General features: G+C 49.8%; 2 protein-coding genes and 1 long non-coding RNA gene across 3 annotated transcripts; 1 reads left to right on the plus strand and 2 right to left on the minus strand.

Moving 5' to 3' along the window:
* Positions 1-2: 2 nt before the first annotated feature.
* Positions 3-5,776, minus strand: SUMO3 (small ubiquitin like modifier 3). The gene is made up of 4 exons (XM_068954673.1): positions 5,583-5,776; positions 4,704-4,832; positions 2,702-2,773; positions 3-1,964 (listed from the first exon to the last, which is right to left on the minus strand). Exons 1-4 carry the CDS (start codon positions 5,601-5,603, stop codon positions 1,902-1,904), a joined length of 285 nt encoding a protein of 94 aa, XP_068810774.1. The 5' UTR covers positions 5,604-5,776; the 3' UTR covers positions 3-1,901.
* A 269-nt stretch (positions 5,777-6,045) lies between these two features.
* Positions 6,046-9,319, plus strand: LOC138068198 (uncharacterized). The gene is made up of 3 exons (XR_011142896.1): positions 6,046-6,299; positions 6,414-6,603; positions 8,284-9,319. It is a non-coding gene; the product is annotated as an uncharacterized lncRNA (long non-coding RNA).
* PTTG1IP (PTTG1 interacting protein) lies at positions 9,275-20,976 on the minus strand. The gene is made up of 7 exons (XM_068954672.1): positions 20,804-20,976; positions 16,947-16,999; positions 15,629-15,737; positions 12,442-12,544; positions 12,264-12,329; positions 11,745-11,791; positions 9,275-10,123 (listed from the first exon to the last, which is right to left on the minus strand). The coding sequence occupies exons 1-7, from the start codon at positions 20,934-20,936 to the stop codon at positions 10,080-10,082; spliced, it is 555 nt and encodes a 184-aa protein (XP_068810773.1). The 5' UTR covers positions 20,937-20,976; the 3' UTR covers positions 9,275-10,079.
* Positions 20,977-21,301: the final 325 nt, after the last annotated feature.

Raw genomic sequence — 21,301 nt, forward strand, 5'->3', positions numbered from 1 at the left:
AAAAAGTTTTAACAGTTTTATTGCACAGAAAAATGCCTTAGTAAGCCTGGAATTTTGTTGCTAACAGTTGTTTAGTAGACACAAGTGATTTATAGCTAGCTGTGTATGTTGTTTTTAATCTTAAAGTTTCCAAAGCTGATCTCTGAAGAACTCAAATATACCACTGCTGTGTGAACAGCTGTATTCAATTGATATTCCTCCCGAGTAGACAGTAATACACCTTGAATAACCATCTGGAGGAGACGTTCCTTTACAGTAATCCTACCCGTCCTGGACAGATGCATAATATAACTGCACAACCACACTCAGCATAATCGTATTAGAAGTGTAAGGCTTTTAAGATACACAGGAAAAGAAAACAACAGCACTTCAGCAGCCCAATACCAAGTAGAGGCAACTGGAACACAGCAGTATTAAGTGTAGGCCAAGAGACAGAGTACCAAACTATATTTACTGTATACAATAGTAAAGGACAACAAATAATGTACAAATTGGTGAATAAACAATGAGATCTACAGGATATCCCACCCCTAACCCATATACAATAAAATGAAAAAGGAAATAAGGACCTTTTCAGCAAGATTTCAAGCAAGCAGGAGATGATCTAACATTGTCAAATTGGTCAGGTAAATATAAAAGGCAGATAACGACCTCACCAAGCAGCAATGGACAACCTATTGAAGGATAATAGGATGGCCTTTTTAAAAACTCACTTGGAATAGATTTCACACTTCAAAAGGAGCTCAAACTCATCACACAAATGCATTTAAAATTCCATACATTTTGGGAAGGAGCAGAGCAGAAATTTGTTGCAAGATTTTTTTTTTAATATATATATATATATACACACACACACACGCACACTCACACTCACACACATATATATGCATTTCCTTGCTTACCAGGCTCTTGACAGCTCTTCTGCACATACAGCTTGGTGACCCTAAAAGTGTATTTTTTTTCTCAATTACAGATCAAGTTCATCTACCAAAGACAAGTATTAAAAAGAAACCTGAGGCCACATATTTCTAGTACCAACTGAGAAACAAAGATACAGTTTTTGGAGTCATACTAAAGGGAGCAGAAGAAAGTTACAAATTCTGCCCATCATTTAGTAAATGGATAAAGTTGCAGTGAGGGGCTTTTTTTTTTTTTTTTTTGAAATAGACTTCCAGAACAAAATACTGCTGCTCTATCGCGAGCATTAGATTCGGATCAGCTGCTCCGATAACTCCATTTCCAACAATAATTCAGGACAACCCTCATTTCTGCATGAAGAAAGTACATTTCAGTCAACTTTATCATGTTATGACAAAGCACGTGTAAATTTGCAATATTTCTAACTCTGACTCTATACTAAGCATTGTATCTGCATGTACAGGCCTTGTGTCATAGGCTAAAGAGTTCTGAACTAACTGTGTTGGCAATACATACTAAAAATTTTAAGTCAGCCTCTCTTTTCTTCCTCTTAGCCCTATTTTAAGAGGAAACTTTTAAGCTCATGATTGGCATGAAAATATGTTGAATTATTTACATGATTTGTGGGGCAAGAACAACAAGAGCCAGGAACGAACACTCCACGTCCTAAAACATGGATGAATATTTAGGCCACAGGTGTAAAGAAAAAAGATAACAGCAGGTAGACAACGCATATTACTTCATCTGAACTTAACTCAAATTGGCCCAATTTAAGATATCCCTGCAGATAACGTTTTGACTTGCACACGCAGTACGTCAAAGACAAGAAAGCAATTCTGGTAAATGTCCTCTTAAGTTTGAGAAGAATCCTGTGTGATTGGCATGTTCATTTGTTTACTATTTAATAGCAAATCCAAGGACAGATGAGGGAGTGAGGTCTGATAAGGATCCTTAAATTCCTCTTCTCAAAAGGACGGCATTTCTTAACACACTCCACCCGTCTGCTGTTGAAACACATCAATAGTGTCTTCATCTTCCATCTCCAGCTGTTAGATTAATATACAAAGTTGAAAACTTGAAATATACAGCTATATAGTTACAAAAGCACTCAGTTCTCTATTCTTAAACAGTGTCAATAATTAAGCAATTAGAGTGCCATTTTAACACTGTATGAAACCTTTTCCATCACTCACTCCAGAGAGGGCATCACCTCTTTAAGTCAGGAAAGCTAAGCACTTTTGGCAAACAGTCCAAGGCCACACTTCAGCCAGCTGCATGCAGAATATAATCCCATAACCTCCTCTGTCTTTATCAGAGTATCACCAAGACTGAGACAGGTTTTAGAAGCACACTTGTTGATGAGACCAAACTCAACAATTTAGCATCTTTTACAGCAAAGCTCCTCAGCCAAGTGTATTTCTTCTATTCTTGCTGCAGGCCTTGTCAATGCAAGAAATTCCCCAAGTTCTCAGCATTACCAGTGCTGACAGCAACAGCAGCCTTTAGGGGCAATAATTGCTCAAATCACGCTGAAGCAGAAGTAGGAAGACAGAGTCCCAGCACTACTCAGGTGCCGGCTATTTCAGCACCAATGCCGCCACCACCAGTAGTGAAAAGATTCAAAGGAAAAAATATGCCAGCCTAGAGCAACTATTTGGAATGTATTAAGCTTATGACAACAGTTTTGCAATCAAAATGACTCTGAAATACTTTGATCTATGCGCAGACAATCAAAACATTTTTATAGCAATCTGCAATAAAACTGAAGGTTTTTTGGTCATACCTGTGCAGGTGTGTCAGCTTCATTAATTGGTTGTCCATCAAATCTGAATCTAATCTGCCTCATTGACAAGCCCTGCAAGTTTACAGTAACAAAAATGTGGTGTCTCATTAATTGTTGAATCCAAACATAACATTTACTCACCTACTGTCAGATACTAACAAAATTAAGACTCAAAAGATTTAAATAGACAGGAAACTTACTCCTCTATCTTATTACACAAATTACGGAAGCAGAGCTATTTAGATAATAGTAGAGCTATTTAGATTGATTTCCCAAGGCAGCTATTGCCACAGCAAGGGCACTATATGAAATAACAGGTGTTTGTTTGGCACCTGGTTCGGATCTAAATTCTAGTACCCCCTGCTCTGCAAACTACAAATATCAAAAAGTCATTGACAAGCAAAAAAGCAACATTTAAGTTCAAGAACGGCAGAAAGGAAGAAAGAGTAAAGCGAAGGAAAAAAAAATATCAACAGGAAGTATATAGAAGAGATCAACCAGAACACAATTCTAGAAAGTCTCAAAAGACAGGACAGAAAAGAAGGACAATTGTTTCTTACACAGTCAGAGAAGTAACAGTATTTTAAGCTTATCTGACAGAAAATGCTGCCAAAAAACTGTAATAGCTACCTTTTTGGGCAACTAACTACCAACACTGACTACCCATATTTAAGTCGCAAGACTTTGATTCGTGCCAGGCATCCTCTCCCAACTCTAGTTCTTTAATCTTCTGATAAAGAAAAGGAAACATGAAGCAAAGATTGTCTGAGGGGAAAAAAATTTGCAGGCCTTTATGCAGATCTTTACTTAGAAAAGTCATTAGAAAAAACACCAGGGCTTTTAAGTGTTAGACTTAACTCAGTGGGTTAACGCTGCCTTTAAAATCTTCATTGAATTCACAAGGGAATCATGTTATGACAGCGTTGAATTACATGATACAGTCTTTATTCCCTGCCTCAGTGATCTACGTCTTTGTTTTGACCTCTAAAATCCTTTGAAAACCCTGTGCTACTCAGACATGTTTCCAATCACGCATACCACCATCGCACAGATGCAAAAATTCCTCATGCATCTCTCAAGATGATACTGTATGTAGCTCTTGTTCCCAACCTGAGTGGCATTTTGCTCCATCAAGCATGAGAGGGCAGAACATACAACTCAGGTGAGCAAAGAAAGGATCCCACATATATTAGATACGGCGATGCCTGCAAACAAAATTTCACTCCACTTCAGGAAGGGTAGGAACGCGAACGGCTTTCATTTTCTGTGCCACCTAATACGGTGTAGAAGTAGTTCAAACATTCAGAACTACAGACTCGAGAAGCAGGCTATCAGGGTAAATCACACTTCCATATAAATGGGGACAGCACCAAAGAATAGTCTCCTACACAAAGCAGCTTCCTGCCACCTGTAGAGTACAGCAATCAAAGCTGTGGAGCATGCAAGGGAAGGTAGGTGAAGGGAGGAGAAAAAAATTTGTAAACAAAAAACGTCACAGCATGTTACAATTTGTTTTCCTGCCATTTTCCAAACGGAAAATACATATACATACTGTATAAAGTCAATAAAGATTTTACAGATAATAAAACTGTGGGTTAGGAAGCTAAAGATTCCTACTCTCCCACAGAAAATCAGTCTGAGCTAAGATCGGAACTCAAGAAATTCTGACTCCTGGTATCGTCATGGGAAGATTTTAGAAATCCAGAAGCACACAGCGAGGAAGGGGCGACTTTCATCAACTCTAGCGTTAAAATCTTTTTTGTCGGTTAAGTTTAGGAGTCTGGACTTAGCATCCTAAATCTTTACTCTCTTGCGCTTCTGTACAAACAGGCATATTCACTCTCTGATGCATTGATGTTTATAATGTTCCAGAAAGAAAAACAGTGGAATTTCCATACTGCCAAGGGCTCTTCCTTATGAAATGATAAGAGTCCCAAGCAGCATGAAGAACCCTCTGCAGAACCGGACCATAACCTGCAAAAGCAGTGTTTGATGTACATACCTGCCTCTCGCAATAAGCCTTCATCAGCTTGCTTAAAGGTGTGTGCCTTTTTATTTTGAACTGGACCACAGAACCATCCTGGCCAGCAACTTTTAAATTGATGTGATCATTCTCTGTTTTCACTCCTTCCTGAACAAAAACAGACAAAAAGGCAGAACACAGTGAGCACTGCTTTGAATAAAAGTGATCTAAAGGCTCCATTACAAACAGTAACAAAGCTCTCAACCACCAGAAGCTTTTCTTCCTGTTTATAAAGGGAGGATGCTCTCCACAGCACACAGAGGGGGGGGGGGTTAAAAAAAAAAAAAAACCTGCACGGTTTTGCAGTCATCATTTCAGGTAATAGGGGAAAAGCAAAAAACTTCACGGAGCAAATCCCAGCACACCTACATACCTCTGTAGGTAACAGAGGTCATTTCTGTTACCTGGATGCCCCCTGAAAATGAACTGCAGAGACATGCAGCCGTACAAACTCCACTCACGTTCCCTTCACTTTTTCCCTGTTTACGAACTCTGCACGCTCCTAGCATTGCACAGATAAGAACGACCGTACTACCGAACAATTTTCCTCAGGAAAGCCCCCGATTTTGCAGTTTCCACTCAGCGGCGAAGTTCAAGGGACTTCCGCAGGACCCCACTTCCCCGCCCCCTCCCCCCGCTCAGCCCTCCATCTTGGCCCCCTCACGCCACCCCGGGTGTACGCGTGGGGGGACCGGTCACGGGGGCGGGGCGGGGCAGCGTCGCCCTCACCGGGACACCCTGCCCCGCCATCCTGGCAGCCCCCGCCGAAGAAGGCCTCCCCCCTCCGGCCGCCTCAGGCCTCGCCCGGCCGCGGCCCACCGGGACAGCGGAGGGGAAGCCAGGTCCGCCGCGCCTCACCTTGGGCTTCTCCTCCGACATGGCGGCGGGGACGGGACGGGACGGGACGGGACGGGACGGGGGGAAGGGAAGGGAGGGGAAGGCGGCGCGCGCGCGCCCGCGCGCTGAGGGGAACGGCCCGCGCGCTCGGCTCCCGCCGGCCGCCGCCGCCAACCGCCCGCGAGAGCGCGCGCACGCGCGCGCGCGCCCCACCTCACCCCCCCCCCACCCCCCGCCGCCGCCGCCGCCAGCAGCCCCGGGCGCCGATTGGCCGCCGCGCGGGGTCACGTGGGAGGCGATGGGCGCGCGCGCGCGCGCGCGCCGGGAGGACGCTGCCCCCTCGGCGGGCGGGGAGGGGGGAAGGCGGCGGCGCGCGCGCGCGCCCGGCCCGAGGCGGCTCTGGAAAGTGCGTCACGGGGCGCCGGAAGGGCGGGGCGGGCGCGGCTGGGCCGGTCGCGCCTCGGGGCCGCGCTGAGGCGGCGGAGGGGGGGGGGGGGGCGCCCCGCGGTGCCACACAGACGCGGTTTTGGAGTGGGCCGGAGCTCAGCCCCAGGCTTTGGGGGGGGGGGGGATCCCGCCTTGTGCCCTGCCCGCCCCGGAGGGCCGCAGGGCGGGCGGGTTCCCCCAGGGTCAGCGGGGATGGAAGGAGGAAGAGCATGCCCCGGCCCCGCAGCGGTTGTGTGCGCGGAGAAGGACCCTTTCCAGCCTCTCGGGCGGTGCCTGCTGTCCACAGCCCAGGTGACACGGAGCGGGGGGGAAGCGGCGCTGTTGGCCGGCCCCGCGCGTCACTGCTCACAGAGCTGGAGTTCACCTGCAGCCCAGATTTTATCTGGGTATTTTAATTACTTTCAGGAAGTCGGTTGTCCCTTCCAGTACCCACCTCTCCTATGAAAGAGCGCCCATCCCTTCCAGGGCAGCCCTTTGTTTGCCGGCCGCAGCTGCCCGCTCTGCCCTGCCCTGCCCCTCAGCCCGGCACCAGCTCCATCCTGCGCGTTTCCTGATGCGGGGCAGTCCTGTAGGCAGCAGTTGCACCACTGCACAGGTATGACCATCCCCTGGCTCAGAGCCAAGTTGCCCTTTGCACCCTTTTAATCTGTTCCTCCTCTGTTTCCCCCCCGCCCCCCCAACGCGTTCCCCAAGCGCACGTCATCCTTGGCCAGGCAGGCTGCGCTCAGCGAAGCGAGCTCTCACTCATCAGATACGCCGCTCACCAAACTGCTTTCCCCCTCTGCGCTGATGTCCCCCCCCAGCCCCAGAGCACGGCAAGCCCCACCAGCATGCAGAGGCCTCTCTGCAGGGACTCATTAATCCTCATGAAGGCTCCTTCCCAGACAGCTGGCTCCACTCTGCAGCCTCAACTTTGCATTCCCTATTTGTAAAGCACCACATTTAGGAGACGTTTTTTCCCCAGACAAACAGATCCCATTCTGCTAGTTCCCTCTCCTTTACAGAGGCAAAGGGGACCAAGAGGGGTGTTTTGTCTTCCAGTGGCTTTGAAGCCAAGAAGAGGGTTTTGGTTTTGCTTAGGAGCGCAAACTGACTGAAGCCTGCCCCGATCCCCTCCCCACATCCAGCTGACAATTCACATGCTCCTGCCAGGGCGGTTCCCGTACGGGCGTGCGTACAGGCAAATTTCCTCCTCCAGACCTGGGCAGGCGGCCCAGAGCAGCCCAGCTTCACCTCTTCACCTTCAACCATCTGAGTCAAAGGGGTTGCCAGCTTCTCAGCCTCATGTCAGCCATGTGATACATCCACACAGCAACAATCACAAGAACAAATCAAAAAATTAACTGGAGCTCCATCACAGGCTATTAGAGAGAGCGAGAGCGAGAGCACCTCTGAGTGAGAGGCTGGAGCCCAGAACAAGCACAGAGGATGCAGTGCTTCTGCCCAGCTGCAGTCAGACAGGACACTGATGACCAGAGCTCTCCTGGCAGGAGGTCAGGCCATCTGCTCGTCAACACATGTGAACTGTAGAAAGCAGTTATGCTTCATCCATGCAGGGAAGCGGCTCCCTGTGCAGGGCAGTTCCCTGTGCAGACAGGAGCAGACAAGGACAGAGCAGGTAATGATGCCTGGGTAGAGGACTCCATACCTGGAGGATCCCTGTAGCCAGGCTCCTCTCTCTAACCCGGCTGTTTTCAGAGGCACTACTGTTGGGTGCCAGGAATCAGGAGGGAGGGGGGCAGCATCAGTGGAAGCGCTCGGGTAGCCCAGAAGGCCCCACTTCACTGCAGATCAACAGGGATTATACTAGTCCCAGTCCTCAGGGGTCTCACCTGCCTCCCACCCACCCAACCCAGCAGGGACTGCTTGGCTCAGTGGGACGGGACACAGCCCATCACAACCTGTGAGAGGTAAAGGCAGGACGTATAAACCCTGGACTCAATACCTGCAGCGCTAACACAGCCCTACAGCTCAGCATCAGCTGCTTCCATATATTGCTCTTTACTAAAGAAAGCACCAACTGGACCCCTCTGTATGCTGGGGGACCAAAGCCTCTCCAGACCAGCATACCCAATTAAATACAAGTGACAACCAGGATCTTCATAACTGTTTCACTTGCCCTTGCCAGACCCCATGCTTAGGGTTTCCATGAGCATGAGACAGGTTGTACAAGGAGTTCTCAAATCAAGTGCAGGGCATGAGAGGATTTCTTAAGGCATTATTTCCCACACATGCACAGTTGGATACACTTTCCTGTCACCTCCTCCCTCCTCAGCTCTTAGAGGACTTATGGCTCTTGAACTCTCCCAAGCTTGGCCAAGATGAACTGAGCAAACAGGAGCCTTGCAGCCCCACCAAGGGCAAGACTGGGAAAACCGCCTGCATCACCCCCAGGACAGAGCAGCCATCAGCCATGGCACCCGCTGCCTCATACCCAGCCAATCCAATGGACTAGGACAGAACATGAAGAGAAAGCACCCGTAAGAGCGGGGCAACCCCAACTCTACTCTTTGTAGCCCTCCTTCTTCTGGTGCTGCTCTCTGAAGCCTAGTTCACAGTAACAAGAACTCAGCTCACATACCAAGATTCATTCAGCACTGGCCGAGTCATTCACGTACTGTTTCCATCATCTGAAGCAGAGTATCTTTTGGCAACAGACACAAAGACAGACTAGATTAAAAGTTACCTGCAAGTCTTACATCTTTGTCCAGTCCTGGCAAAAGCAAGTCAGATTCTTGCACCTACTGAAGAGCTCTGTGCAATCACAGCACAGCTCAGGAAAAGTATGGTTTCACGGATGGTTTAGTTTAACAAGTCCAGAGTTCAGCTCAAACTGTGTCCCGCAAGACCAGAGGGCCGTAAGTTCAGTAATTCAAATCAAGCATTTTAGGCAAGCCTCAGGAGAGAGGGGAGGATCTGAACATTTTCCCAGCTTACTCCAGCCAGCAGTGTGTTATGAGACACAGTTCAAGCTCTCTCAGAAAGACCTAACTCATTTCATAGCAAGCAGCTCATCCTCCCACCACCTGACTTTTCCAGGACACTCCTAACATACATCTGGAACCGACTGACTTCTAGTTTCAGACCCAGAGAACCAAGTCCAAGAAACTGGACTCTGTTACTGCACTCCATCAGCCAGCTTAGCAGGGCAAGACTGCCCTAGCCAGGGCAGTGTAACACAGTGAAGACTCTGTTGAATAGTTATCAGCAGCGTCTGCCAAGCTATACTTCACGTGGAAGCAGAATTAAATTCTTTCAGACTTGAGTAGTAATCAAATCAATTTAATACACAGCCAACATATTGCAATTGCATCCGAACCCTACAGTATTGCTATCGGCCTTGGCTGTCAGAAGCCCAAGAGAAGATCTGGAAAGGCACAGAGAGGTAGAAGAGTTGTAGAGTTTCCCCAGATTAGCTCTAAGTGAGAATGTGCAAGCGGGGTCTTCTCATGAAGGCCCAAGATAATCACAAGTTTGTGCTTTTTGAAAGGAACGCTAACGTGCACAGACAAGTACAGGCACTTGGAGTGACAGCTAAGGCCTTGTTCTGACCAACAGGTCAAGTAACCCTTGCTAGCTCTCACCTACACCAGGGGGAGGGAAGAGGGAGAGTCTCACTCAATGTGAGCAGATACTTAGTGAGGAAGGAGCAAGGAAGAAGCACAAGGTTGTTTCTGCCCTTGGCAGGGGACAAGGACAGTTATTTGCATTGTTTTGGACTAAATTAGCACCCCAGGGGTGAGTGAGAAGAAATATTCATGTGTTTAGTTCTCCAATATTGCCCCTGCACAAACAGAGCAAGTCTTCAGAGGGTACTCCAGACACTGCAATGGAAAAAAGAGCAAGGCTCATTTTCTCAGTTTGCTCTTACTACTACAGCAAAGCACTGGAGCAAACTGAGTATCCAGAGCGGGGATAACGGTGTCACTGAGCATTTGGTGCATCTTTTGTGGCAAGGGAAGCAGGAAGTGGCATCACAGTGATTTGCTTTTGGTAGGTGAAATCCAGAGTCCTTGTGGCTCTATGCAGGAGGGCACTGTTCATCTGTGCTGGGCAGATCAGGGGATGTTGTTAATTCTCAAATTTTGCATAAGGGTTCTCTTCCTTAAACAGGCCTAGAAGAGAAGAGAGATTCATTCAGACATCCAGGAGCTTACTAGGCGCTCCATTCCCATCAGCAGCAAGTCTAGTTCTTCCAGCACAAATAACAAAGAATTGTTATCATCTAACCTCCTGTCTTTTAAGGCTGCACGTACTGGTGCCCTTCTGAGAGGCCAAACCTGTTATTTGAGCTGTGAAGAGCTTTGCATGCAGTCAGCTGTATCCAACACATTTTGTTCTCCTTCTCTGCACAGCAGAGATCCATTAGGAAGTTCTGCCTGATGGCCAGCTCCTTTCATAGCAGTCCATGTAAAGCAGCACTACTGTTCTTTCAGAGAGTCCCTTCTGCATGCTCTATCTGTTGGACTGGACGTGGAAGCGAAAGGTCCAAACCCATCACAAGTCAAATTAAAGCCATTCTTAGAAGCAATTCCCCGCTCACATATTCCCACAGAATGGCAGAGAACAGAGCAAGGAACACAAGCCTGACTTTGAGCCACAGTAACAAACCTCTGTCACCAAGCCACTCTGCTGGCCGCTTTCCCAGCCCCGACACCTTTGAGGAAGAACACAGCCAGAAGGGGAGAGATTTCAGGATGCAAATTCTGCAGCCAGGCTGCAGCAAGACAAAGCCTTGGCATGGCAAGACAGCAGTGGAGCGTGGCTCTTCCATTTCCAAGTGTAGGTGTCTCTCCACGAAGTCCTCCTTCGGGTACAGCTTTGCCTGCTCTGCCTCACACCACAGAAGCCAGCCCAGTCAGAAACCCCTCTGCGTTCTTCTACCCAACCTGGCTCTGCAGCAGGCAGCAGTTAGAGATGGAGAAAGGGTTTCTAGCTTTCCCCTGCAGGCCCCCCGCCCCTGAAGTCAGAGACCACTACACTCTCTGTGCATGAGTCAAGACTACTCTGCACTCAGCAGCCACACATGCAACACACTGGGAGGGCACTTGGCAGCTCTCTAGTGAACAGGCCCAGACGGCCAGGCAGTAGAGATACTTCCATCGGCTCTGGAGCAATGCCTGAAGGATAGTGCAACCCCATAAGTCTATGTAGTCCCCCGAAACTCAGGGTGGACTAAGCTACCTTCATAGGAATTCTCTGCTTGCACAGGAGACTTACTCTCTAAATGCAGAAGGCCAGGCTCTTGCCTAACCCTGCTTTGCGTTAGGGTTGTAGGACACCACAAGCTCCCATCTATCCCCCTCCCCCCACCCATGCTGTTGGCTCCCCTACTTCTGCGGTCCTGTGATCACCCAGCAAGGCCACTCTTGAAGGAGAGCAGCTTATGGCTACTGCTACATGTACCAGCTTCTGCTTTTCCTCTCCTGTCACACCCACCAGTTTCTCTCATTCAGCATCTTAAAAGGACACAGGTTCCATGGAGGGTTGAACAGTCCCTCTTTCCTGCCCCACAAAGCAAGTAGTACTTGTGTCAGATCACAAGCCAAAACCAGAGCATCTCTAGACTTGCTCCCAGAGGGCACCAGAGCAACTCAGTGAGATGTGGGAGTTGAAGCTGGTGTTTTCCCTGCTGGCCATGCATCCCAGGTAGCTGTAACCATAGCAAGGAATACAGAATTACTGAGATCACTAGATCTAAACCTTAGTTTGAATTGCTAGCATAAGCCACTGTACCGTATTTTCTTCGGATTTCATCATGTCTTGATTTCATCTCTGCTCTCCTGGAAACAAAGAAAAACAAAACCAAATCGTTGGTGACTGGCAAGACAGAACTAAGCAACAGCAACTATATCTCCCTGCTTCCTCCCAAACCAGGGAGCTCCAGGTTAACAGCTGTATTTGGCATCAGGACCCACACAGTTCTTGGCCTCCTTGCAGGCCACCTCCCCGCCTCCAAAAGGTACAGGAGAGCACCAGAGCCAGCACACAAGCACACATGAGCAGCCCTCAGGGGATTTTCAGTGGATACACGCAGTTGCGATGCTGTACCCACAAATCACAGCAGAAAAAGATTTTGCTCACAAAGCTCACACTCATGCTAAGGCTGAGCTAGACACTTACTGCACATGTCAGGCCACCCATCCCTCCTTGACACGGCATTTGAAACAGCATAGACGGGAGTCAAGCTGTTCTGCAGCCTGATGCAGTGCTGGATTCACTCACACAGAAATAGCTGCTCCAGCAGAACCTCACCTCTCCTCTTGCCGCACCCTTCTCTTCTCTCGCTCTCTAGCGGCTCTCTCATCATCCTTGTCCGGCCTGACAGACAGAACAGCCCGTTAGGTGCATTTGGCACTTAGTTTCTGTAACAGGACACGGTTGCATCTTAGGTATTCTTTGGGAAAAGAGGGAGGGACTTGGAAATACTTGCTTTTTGCTCTTTTTCCTACAACAGCAGCAGCAGCAGACCCCCAACATAATAAGGATCATTCCTCCCACCACAGACATCGCAATTATCAGGGCTTCGAAGTTCACTGAAGGATTTAACAAAAAACATTCACCACACAAATATATGGCTGTCTGGCACTCATAACACTTACAACCACACAGCTACTGCCAACAGCAGCTTCAGTTACTGGACTCAGGACATGCATTAGAAGAGTCTGGGACTCCTGTAGAAAGCAAAACAGGAATTGTATCTACAGTTACACTAGGTGTTGGCACTGGCACGCACGTATCAATTCGTTGTATATAGCTGCTAACCATAGCACTCAGTTACTAGTTATGAAGACAGCGGCAAGAACAAATGCACTCCACTCAAACTAATCCTGTAAAAAGTTACCAGTGAAGGATTGCTGCAGTTTGCACTTCCTGACTTTGGTTATTGCTACATTCCAGGTCACAGTAGATGTGAATTCCCAGGTCTGTGCCAAGTTGGAGGACAGAGGGCTTGAGCAGCTGTGAGGAAGGAGCAATGATATCTTAATCACTAATCCAGAGGGCTAATAACTCATCAAGAAAAAAACCCTGGGGACTTCAGCGCTGAGAACAACCTCAAATTGAAAGGTCATAGCTCGCCCTGGACTTCCTGTCCATAGGGACTAGCCTCAAAAGTCATCTTAGATAAGACAATCAGTGAGCTAGGGGCGCTTACGGATATGCAGAGACCCTGGGCTAAGGACAAAAATGAGGCAGGGTTTGTTGGGTTTTATCAGTTCAGGTCCAGCAGTGCTGCTATTGCAGGACCAGCACTGACTTGTCATCTACGTGACTGTTCCACATGCTGCACAGCACCAGTCCTGCCCTGGGGTCCTCAGGAGGGCTGGTCACTCATGCACAGCATTAAACCCACAGGGAACCCAGGTATTAGCTGGGACACAGCAGCAAACAAGCGGCTTTGAGTCCTGGGCCTGGGGAAACAGTAGTTCTACTCAATTCTTGCAGTAACAGTAGTAGAGACCATAGCCAGAACAGACATTATCTAGATGCTACCCTGAAATCCTTTCCAATGAAGGACAGGGGTTTCTTCCAAGTAGAAGTATGATTCAGACTGTTCAGAGAAGTCCTGCCTGTGGCAGTAATTGTTCAGGGAGCCACCACACCTACAGTAGCCAAGTTTCAGAACTCCTAGTACATCCTGAATCTGTTCAGATCACTTCTCAGCTCCTCTCCTCCTGTGTAGCTCAGACAGGGAGCACCATACTGCACATCCACAACAGGGCATTTTGAAAGATGCCTGCCTGTCCTCTCACCTTAGGAACTCAGCAATAGCAGGCTTATTGGGGAGCTCTACCAAGCTGACACTGCCACTGAAGTTGCTTTCAAAGCCTCCAGCTCCTGCCCACGAGCGAGGGAGAACTCAATTTTTGCCAATGGTGCCATTTGGCTCTCAGCAACCTAGTTCCAGATATCAACTGCAGACAGCCGCTGTGCCCTAGCAGGCCACCAGGGACCAGTGAGATCAGAAGTCGCAAAGCTACCAGCTTGTAAATACTCGAGCCTGTCCCCTCAGGTGTGCAGGCTCTGTAAGCCAGTCACTAGGCTGTTGTCATGCCTAAGTTCTCTAACAGTCACTCAGGAACACACGGGGGTCTGCAGGCCAGTGCTCTAGATACAGCTTTGAAAAAGCCAGTATTTGAGAGCCGATTGCCAAAACTTCACATCCCTCATATATAACAGTGTCATTATCTGGCTAGCTACGCTGCAACAGAGCTATGGAGTCTTTCAGGAGAGAGCCTAAAATTCAAGTGTTAGGGATCTGCAGCGCTGGGCGAGACAAAACAGTGAAGAGGCTCTTCATCTTGAAAGGGAAGTTTTCCAACACCGCAAACCTATACTGGTGCTTCTGAAACATTTGGCTTTCCAGGGTGAGCCTGAGGTTCAAGCTCATCCTCTCCCCGTGGCCAGAGGTTTCTGACTGAGCACTGTGCACTCCTCCACCTGATGATAAAGGCTTAGGAATTCACACAGCATAAATGTAGACTCATTTAAGAGCTAATCCCCCACAAAGCAGTCTCCTCTAAAGCTAGTTTTGCAAGCTAAGGAATGTGACCTTCTACAATGAAACCTTTTGTGAATCTACTCAAATACAAACTAGTATTTCAAGGTCTTACAAAAGCTTCAGGAAAACATGCAGTATTGCTCACAAAGAAGAGATTCTCCCTCCACAAGAAAGGGGAGCAGTCTGTGCTTTGCGGTGGGCGAAGAGAGCCCAAACTCAAGAACAACATATAGCTGTGACCATAGTTCAACACCAAGATCCCCATCAAGGGTAGCCAGACAGTGGAGAGAAACAGAAAACCCCATTTTGCCTCCTTATTCACCCTCCTACCCCGCCCTCTGAAAGCTGGGTCTTGTCCAAGTATGAGCATGCACTAATCCTAATCAAGGCCCGCTTTTCTCCAGTATAACACCAAGGAGCAGAGAGACCAAGCAGGAAACAGCACAGCCAATGTTCAGCTATCAGCCAGAAAAATTGCCTCAAGATAACTTGGCTCCAAATACCTACTTCCACAGTTTATACAGTGCTAGTTTTGAAGAGAAGAATTTGCACGCCCAGCACTAGAACAAAACCCACAAAGGACTCTAGAGGAGTCATCTCACTAGTACTTCAAATAACCACAGTGGATTTTAAGAAACTGCCTGGGAAAGCAGCCATACAACTAAAGCCAAGACGACAAAAGCAGTGCAAGGAATGGTGTACTGTGTTTCAGAGAGCAGAGTAAAGCTGTTGCAAGAAAGTCAGATACTGGTGTGCGCAATTTGAGCACTGGAAAGAGTTGCATGGGCAGCTGTCAGCTGCCTGCAGAGGGCTTCAATTCTTGTTACTAGGTGCTAGCCACATTTGGAAGCTTCCCTCGCATTAAAGCGTGAGGAACATATTTAGAGTAACTAAAGCCACATGGATCATTCTTTCCAGAAGACAGGGGACTGTTCACACTTAGTTTTCTCACCCACACTTCAGGAAGTTTGCAGAATTCTGATCTACTTAGGCAAGTCATTACTATAACGCAAGTAAGGCGAGCAGGGAGGGGAAACCTCCCATTAACACCAGCACAAGCAGTTCTGCTTAGCAGCAGCCATTAAAGCCAGTCATTCTTTAAGTGAAACCCACTTACCCCAGCAGACTCCCCAGCGTGCTGAGCGTAGCTCACAGAGGTCAGTCGGGGGAAGGATTCTTCGAACAGGGTACTCCATGCACTTCTGACTGCTGACACACCACAGGCACTGAGACACAAGATAGACAGTTGTGTGGCAATGCTGCTAGTTAGTTTTGCTCTGCTTTGTTCGCTACAGCAACGATGCTACCACAGCCCAAGTCCTGGAGTTACCTCGCGGCAAAGCGAAAAGCCAAGTAACAGTTCTGTTCAGTCAGGGGTTACGTCAGGTTTGCCTACGCCAGAAGAGACAGGCAAGGGGGAACACAGACTTCTGCAGCAAGTAAAGAGGCTGAGAACACTTCTCTTGGCTTGCAGGAAGGCAGTAATCGCTAGACCCTTGGTGTTTGTTCTGTGCATCGTTTCTGGGACAGGAACAAAGGATTTAGGACAAGCCATTTGAAACAGAACTGCTGAACAGAAGACTGTTCACGTGTGCCCTCACTAGCCTCTCCCAGCGAGATTAAACACAGCAGCTTACACAGTCTGCTTCATCCCCTCCTGGTGGCTACAACCCTTACAGCCAGATTTTAGTTGGGTTTGGTCAAACTGGCTCTAGATAAGCCAGCTATGAGATTTGACTGAAGTTCAAGTTTGCCAATGTGAAAGGAGGAGGAGGTTCACAGGACATCAATACACATCCTGCATCCACCTAGCGCGCGACAGTATTCAGACTGGTGGAGAGAGGCAGCTTGACTAGCCAGTCCTACTCCCCAGCTAGATCACTGTGTGCATCCCCATGACAGCGGAGCTTCTTAAAGCATCTTGCATGCTCTGTACTGCTCTGTGAGGAAATAGAGCGCCAACAGTTTCATAGGAAGATTTGGGTGGGAAGGGACCTCCTAGAGGTCCCTTATCCAGTCTCCTACTCCATGCAAGGCTACATTCAGAGTTGCGTCACGGTTACTCAATTATTGGCATGCATGCGCTCATTTTCAATGCCTGAACATCGTGCCCTGTGGTTAAGTTTTCTTGCACTCCTAAGACCCATCTGACTACAAGAAGCGTCCCAAACGCTTGAGGAGGAGCTTAGCAATTCAATTGTTTGAGGCATGAAGCATACAGCAGAAGCTGAGCAAAGTTTCTAGAAGCCTATTCCTAGAGCACTGAGGTGTTTGCCCTCTCACTATCATGGGTGGGTGGTATTTGCAGCTTGTTCAAGACAGCTGAAGAGAGCACCCACCAGTTCCAGGAGAGGAAACTGCTCCTTTAGCAGCCCTGCAAAGCACGTGCTGGGGTTTCACGCATTTGGGAGGCTAGTTTTACTTCTGCTACTTACGGTGACATTTTTCAGGCATTCTTCACAGCTCCTGTTTGTATACTGGTGACAAGCTGCAAACAAGGAAAAAAAGACACCTCAGTACTTTCAAGACCATCTCAGTGTTTTAAAACACAGCGTTCCTCAGGGCCTGCTCCCACTTGCCCCTTGCTTCATGGTGAGCCAGAAGTACTCCTGAAGGCTGTTGCTCCCATGATACCAGCTGTAATGGAGTTTAATACTGCTGTAAAACCTGTCAGCCCTTCCAGGTTCAATATGCACTCAGTGTCACAAGAAGTCATTGCATGCTGTTGTCTGCCTCTAGGTGCTCAGCTGTATAGCCCAAGCCCACAGGAACATGCCCAGGGCAGGCAGACCCCTGGGCTCTGCTGCCTGCAGAGTTGTTTACCCCAGGTCAGATGCAGGCCTCAGACGGTTATAGCTTTGGACCCCTCATGCTGCTCCCTTCTCCCTTGAGCCCTGCAGCGGGATTGCTGTGGGATGGAGCATAGCCTTCAGAGCCACCTCCCTCTTGCACATACAGCTTTTCCCCTGGACAAGGGCAGATTGACTTGTCCTGAGCCACTCCTTATGAGGACAACATAAACAGCTTTGATCACTGCGCCTACCCCAACATTTAGGGAACTGGCTTCTTCTGCCTAGCTTGGACGGGTACATGACTACACCCTCCCCTGCATCCTGTCTGCCCTACTCCAAACAGCTACCCCAGAACTGACTGTCACCAACTAATCTGCCAAGTACAACACACAAATCTTCAGAGCAGAAAGCACAACAGTACAAATACAAAATCAAGAAGGCAGCTATTCAAGCTGGAGGTTAAGGACTTGAGCTATCAGTATGCAATCATTGAACATATACCTGGAGAGCAGAGACAGGTAAAGGGTATGGGCAGCCCCTCTTGCTTGCAAGGCTAACAGCATCTGAAAGCCATCTAAGCGGCAGAAGCCACCATCACCTCTGACCTGGAGCTGCTGCAGATCTACATGCTCGATTCACATAACCGAGTTAATATTCAAGGCAGTCACACACTAACAAAACAGTGGGCCAAAACCACAGCTCATTAAGAGCAAGCATGATTTGCAGCAGATTGGTCTCACTGAAGCATTTCACTTACAAACCTAACCAGGTCCCCCAGACAGGAGGTGTTCTAACAAAGCACCTGCTGTTCATTCAGCATCTGTAGCAGTGATCCATCAACACTGGGGTCAAACACTGCCCCCCAGCCTGCCTCACCCACCGAATAAGCCATCTGGGCTGGAGCAGGTCATGCAGTTACAGCTTCAGCTCTCCTTTGAAAAGGGGAGTTTCAAGGTTTAACAGCTACAAAGATTTCCAAGGCAGACCCACACGCAAGTCAACACAAGTCATCTGCTGCGGCCACACTGCAACAAAGCCCTGAGCTGTGAACAACTTTGCCTAGGTCTTCTCTAAAAACCAGAGCATCTGCTGTGGCAAGCACACTAGGGGACAGCTCGGGGGGGGGAAGGACACACAGATGGGTCCCTCTGGACTGACCCATGTTGGGACAAGGAGAAGCAATGGGACAGGCTACATAAGATGAGAGCAATTCACACAGACTCCAAACAAGGAAGCTGACACAAGGAAAAGCAGAAGCAAAAAAGCACAACAGGAGAGGAAAGCAACAACTAGCTCTACCCAGGCGGCAGCATGTGTTCTCCCAAGCTGCATTCCAGGACCGTATCTCTCAATAGAGAGCAGCTCTCGTGCCCTAGCTTGAAACATAACTTCATTCGAACTATCCTTCAGCAGGAAACGCTCCAGGAAGCGGGTGCAGCACCTTGACGCTGCCATCTGCACCCATTTTTCAGATGGGGCTGCAAATCAGAATTTGTTTCCACTCCCTTCCCAAGAAGGGCTGCAGGAAAAAAACACCAGAAGCTCTCACTGCTGCTGCCACCACAGGCAACAACATCTCCGGCTGATGCAAATCAGCTCCACAGTGCAAGTGGTTCACACCCCCCAGCTCAAGTTTGACTTCAGAGAAGAGTTACACAGTTCAGCAGCCTTCCCGGGCAGCAGAGTCTGCCCGCAGCTTGCTGCAGTGTTTGCTCTTTGGGAAAGTCTTGCTATGGGTAACTTTGCTCGCCTTCTCACTGCTCCTTTCCTGGTGTCAGCAGTCCGAAGGAAGAGGGCACTTTTGGGCACTCCCAAACCCTCAGGTAGGGATATTTGCCAGCCCTTGAGGATCAGCCGTTTGAACTTCACACCTGCCAAAAATAACCTAAGCATCAGCTTATTTGACTTCGTCTTTGGTGGTTTTTTTCCTGTTGTTTCCTGTTAAGCAATTTGCCTAAACACTCAGTGATCCTTATTCCACCAATCACTATTTCGTAGCGTCTTAATCAGGAGAAAGAGGCTCCAGAGGAGCCTGTTCTCCAGGGTGGCTTTCCACACTCACAAGCAGCAAAGCTGCATTTACTCTTTCCAGCTGAAAGGAAGCCTCAGCTGCAATCCACCACCAAGTCAGTCACGTGCTCTGCACAGCCCTCGAAACAAGTCAGCAATTTATTAACATAGCTCCGATAAGTGTGTTTACACACCACTAAGAGAGGGCTGAGATTGCACGCTTCCGACCAGATTTGTGGAGCAGGGAAGTGGAGCTGGGGAAACGCCATCCTCACTGCTTTTCTGACGATGGCTGCAAAAAAAAAAAAAAACAAAAAAACCACAACATTACAACTGTGCAGCCCCTTAGACCGTTTGCTTACAAGGAGTTACGAGAGCTCTTTCACATACCAAAAGGCAATCAGGAGACTACAGAAAAGCCTGTAATTGTAGTGGGATTTCCTGCCAGCACCCTGTGTTCTCCTGGGGGCCATCTTCCCTTTTCTGGCACCCTCACCTACAATTCAGTCTCAGATCTGTCAACTCAAAACTAACCCCTTACGGCTTTACGGGAACAGCTCCTTTCTTGGATCTTACAGCCTTTCAAGGCACTGGCTTTTCCAAGTACAGCTTAAGACAGCACAGGAATAGCCCATCACATCCATGAGCTACAGAGAGAAGCTGCAACACTCGAAACCTGCTATGCACCAGGGCACGTCTACAGCAGGCCAAGCACCCTAGAACACAGGCTCACATGCCGCTGCCTCGAATGCTGGGTACCCCAGGGACAGTTAACAATAAGTACCAACTCCCACAGCCCGTCTAGCCAGACTGAAAACCCAAACCTTGGCTCTGCATAAAACACTAATGGGCTACAAAAAAAAAAAAAAAAAGAAAAATCAAAACACACACAAAAACAAAGTCTCAAGCCAAAACTCAGCCCAGCACTTGCCTAAGTCAGGATAAGTGTTTTCTAAACCACTGGTGGTGTCTCATCATTTGCACACCATCTCTTTCCATCCGAGCTGCTATTAAAAGCCTCCCGTACAAGGCTGGACGCTTCACTACGACCGAACAGACGCTTTTAGTGGCTTGAAGCCGGCAGAAGGCACCAGAGAAGCGTGCTGCCTCCTTGCCCTTCTCCTAAGGGGAGCCCACCACGCATCTTGCGGGGCCAGGCCGTCGCACGGAGAAGAGCGGCCACCAACTCTTCCCTCCGAAGACGGGACGACTTCTTTGGCACAGCCCCGAACAGAGCTGCCCCCACCCCTCGCTCTTGACTCCTCTGTAGATGGCACGACACCCACAAAGCCGGCCTCCAGGCTGCCGCCCAGGAGGGGCCCTTTCGCGGCGGTGAGAAGCGCCCCCCCCCCGGCTGCCGGCCTCGGCTCTGCCCCGCCGCCCGGGGCCGAGGGGCAGGGCACGCCGCGCTGCCCTGTCGCGACACGTCGCCGCCGCCGCGGCCCGGGCTCACCCCCCCCCGCCCCCATACACAAACGGCCGCCGCTTACCTCCCGCCGCCTCCGGCGCGGCAGCCGCGGGCGGCGGCAGCAACGGCAGCAGCAGCGCCGAGGCCGCGGTCAAGGCCAGGGCGGCGCGGAGCCGGGGCGCCGGGAGCAGGGGCCGGGGGGCGGCCGGAGCCATGGCGGCGCCGGGCCGGGCTGCCGGGGCGGCGCCGGCGCCGCGCTACGTCGGGCCGGGAGCGGGGCGGGGCGGGGCGGGCGGCCGGGGAGCGGGGCGGGCGGCCGGGGGGCGGGGCGGGCGGCCGGGGGGCGGGGCGGGGGGAGGGGCGAGGCGGTAGGGGGCGGGGAGGGGCGGGGAGTCCGGGGGAGGGGCCGGCGGCCGGGGCGGGGCGGGGGGCGGGGCGAGGCGGCAGGGGGCGGGGAGGCGCGGGGAGTCCGGGGGAGGGGCCGACGGCCGGGGGCGGGGCGGCCGGGGGTCGCGGGTGGAGCGGCGCCTCGGGCCCGCAGGCGGCCGGGGGCGGGGCAGGGCGGGGAGAGGGGCGGGGC

The sequence above is a fragment of the Struthio camelus genome, chromosome 9, assembly GCF_040807025.1.
Source record: "Struthio camelus isolate bStrCam1 chromosome 9, bStrCam1.hap1, whole genome shotgun sequence".
Classification (NCBI taxonomy): domain Eukaryota; kingdom Metazoa; phylum Chordata; class Aves; order Struthioniformes; family Struthionidae; genus Struthio; species Struthio camelus.

Excerpts from the sequence above, each read along its gene's own strand:
- SUMO3 (XM_068954673.1), bottom strand. The coding sequence starts at position 5,603 with ATGTCGGAGGAGAAGCCCAAG. Across the intron at positions 4,833-5,582 it reads TGTCGGAGGAGAAGCCCAAG|GAAGGAGTGAAAACAGAGAA; the intron begins GTGAGGCGCGGC and ends GTTTTTGTTCAG. Across the intron at positions 1,965-2,701 it reads AAGCTGACACACCTGCACAG|CTGGAGATGGAAGATGAAGA; the intron begins GTATGACCAAAA and ends TTAATCTAACAG.
- PTTG1IP (XM_068954672.1), bottom strand. The coding sequence starts at position 20,936 with ATGGCTCCGGCCGCCCCCCGGCCCCTGCTCCCGGCGCCCCGGCTCCGC. Across the intron at positions 15,738-16,946 it reads AATGCCTGAAAAATGTCACC|TGCCTGTGGTGTGTCAGCAG; the intron begins GTAAGTAGCAGA and ends CTTGTGTCTCAG. Across the intron at positions 12,330-12,441 it reads TGTAGGAAAAAGAGCAAAAA|GCCGGACAAGGATGATGAGA; the intron begins GCAAGTATTTCC and ends TCTGTCTGTCAG.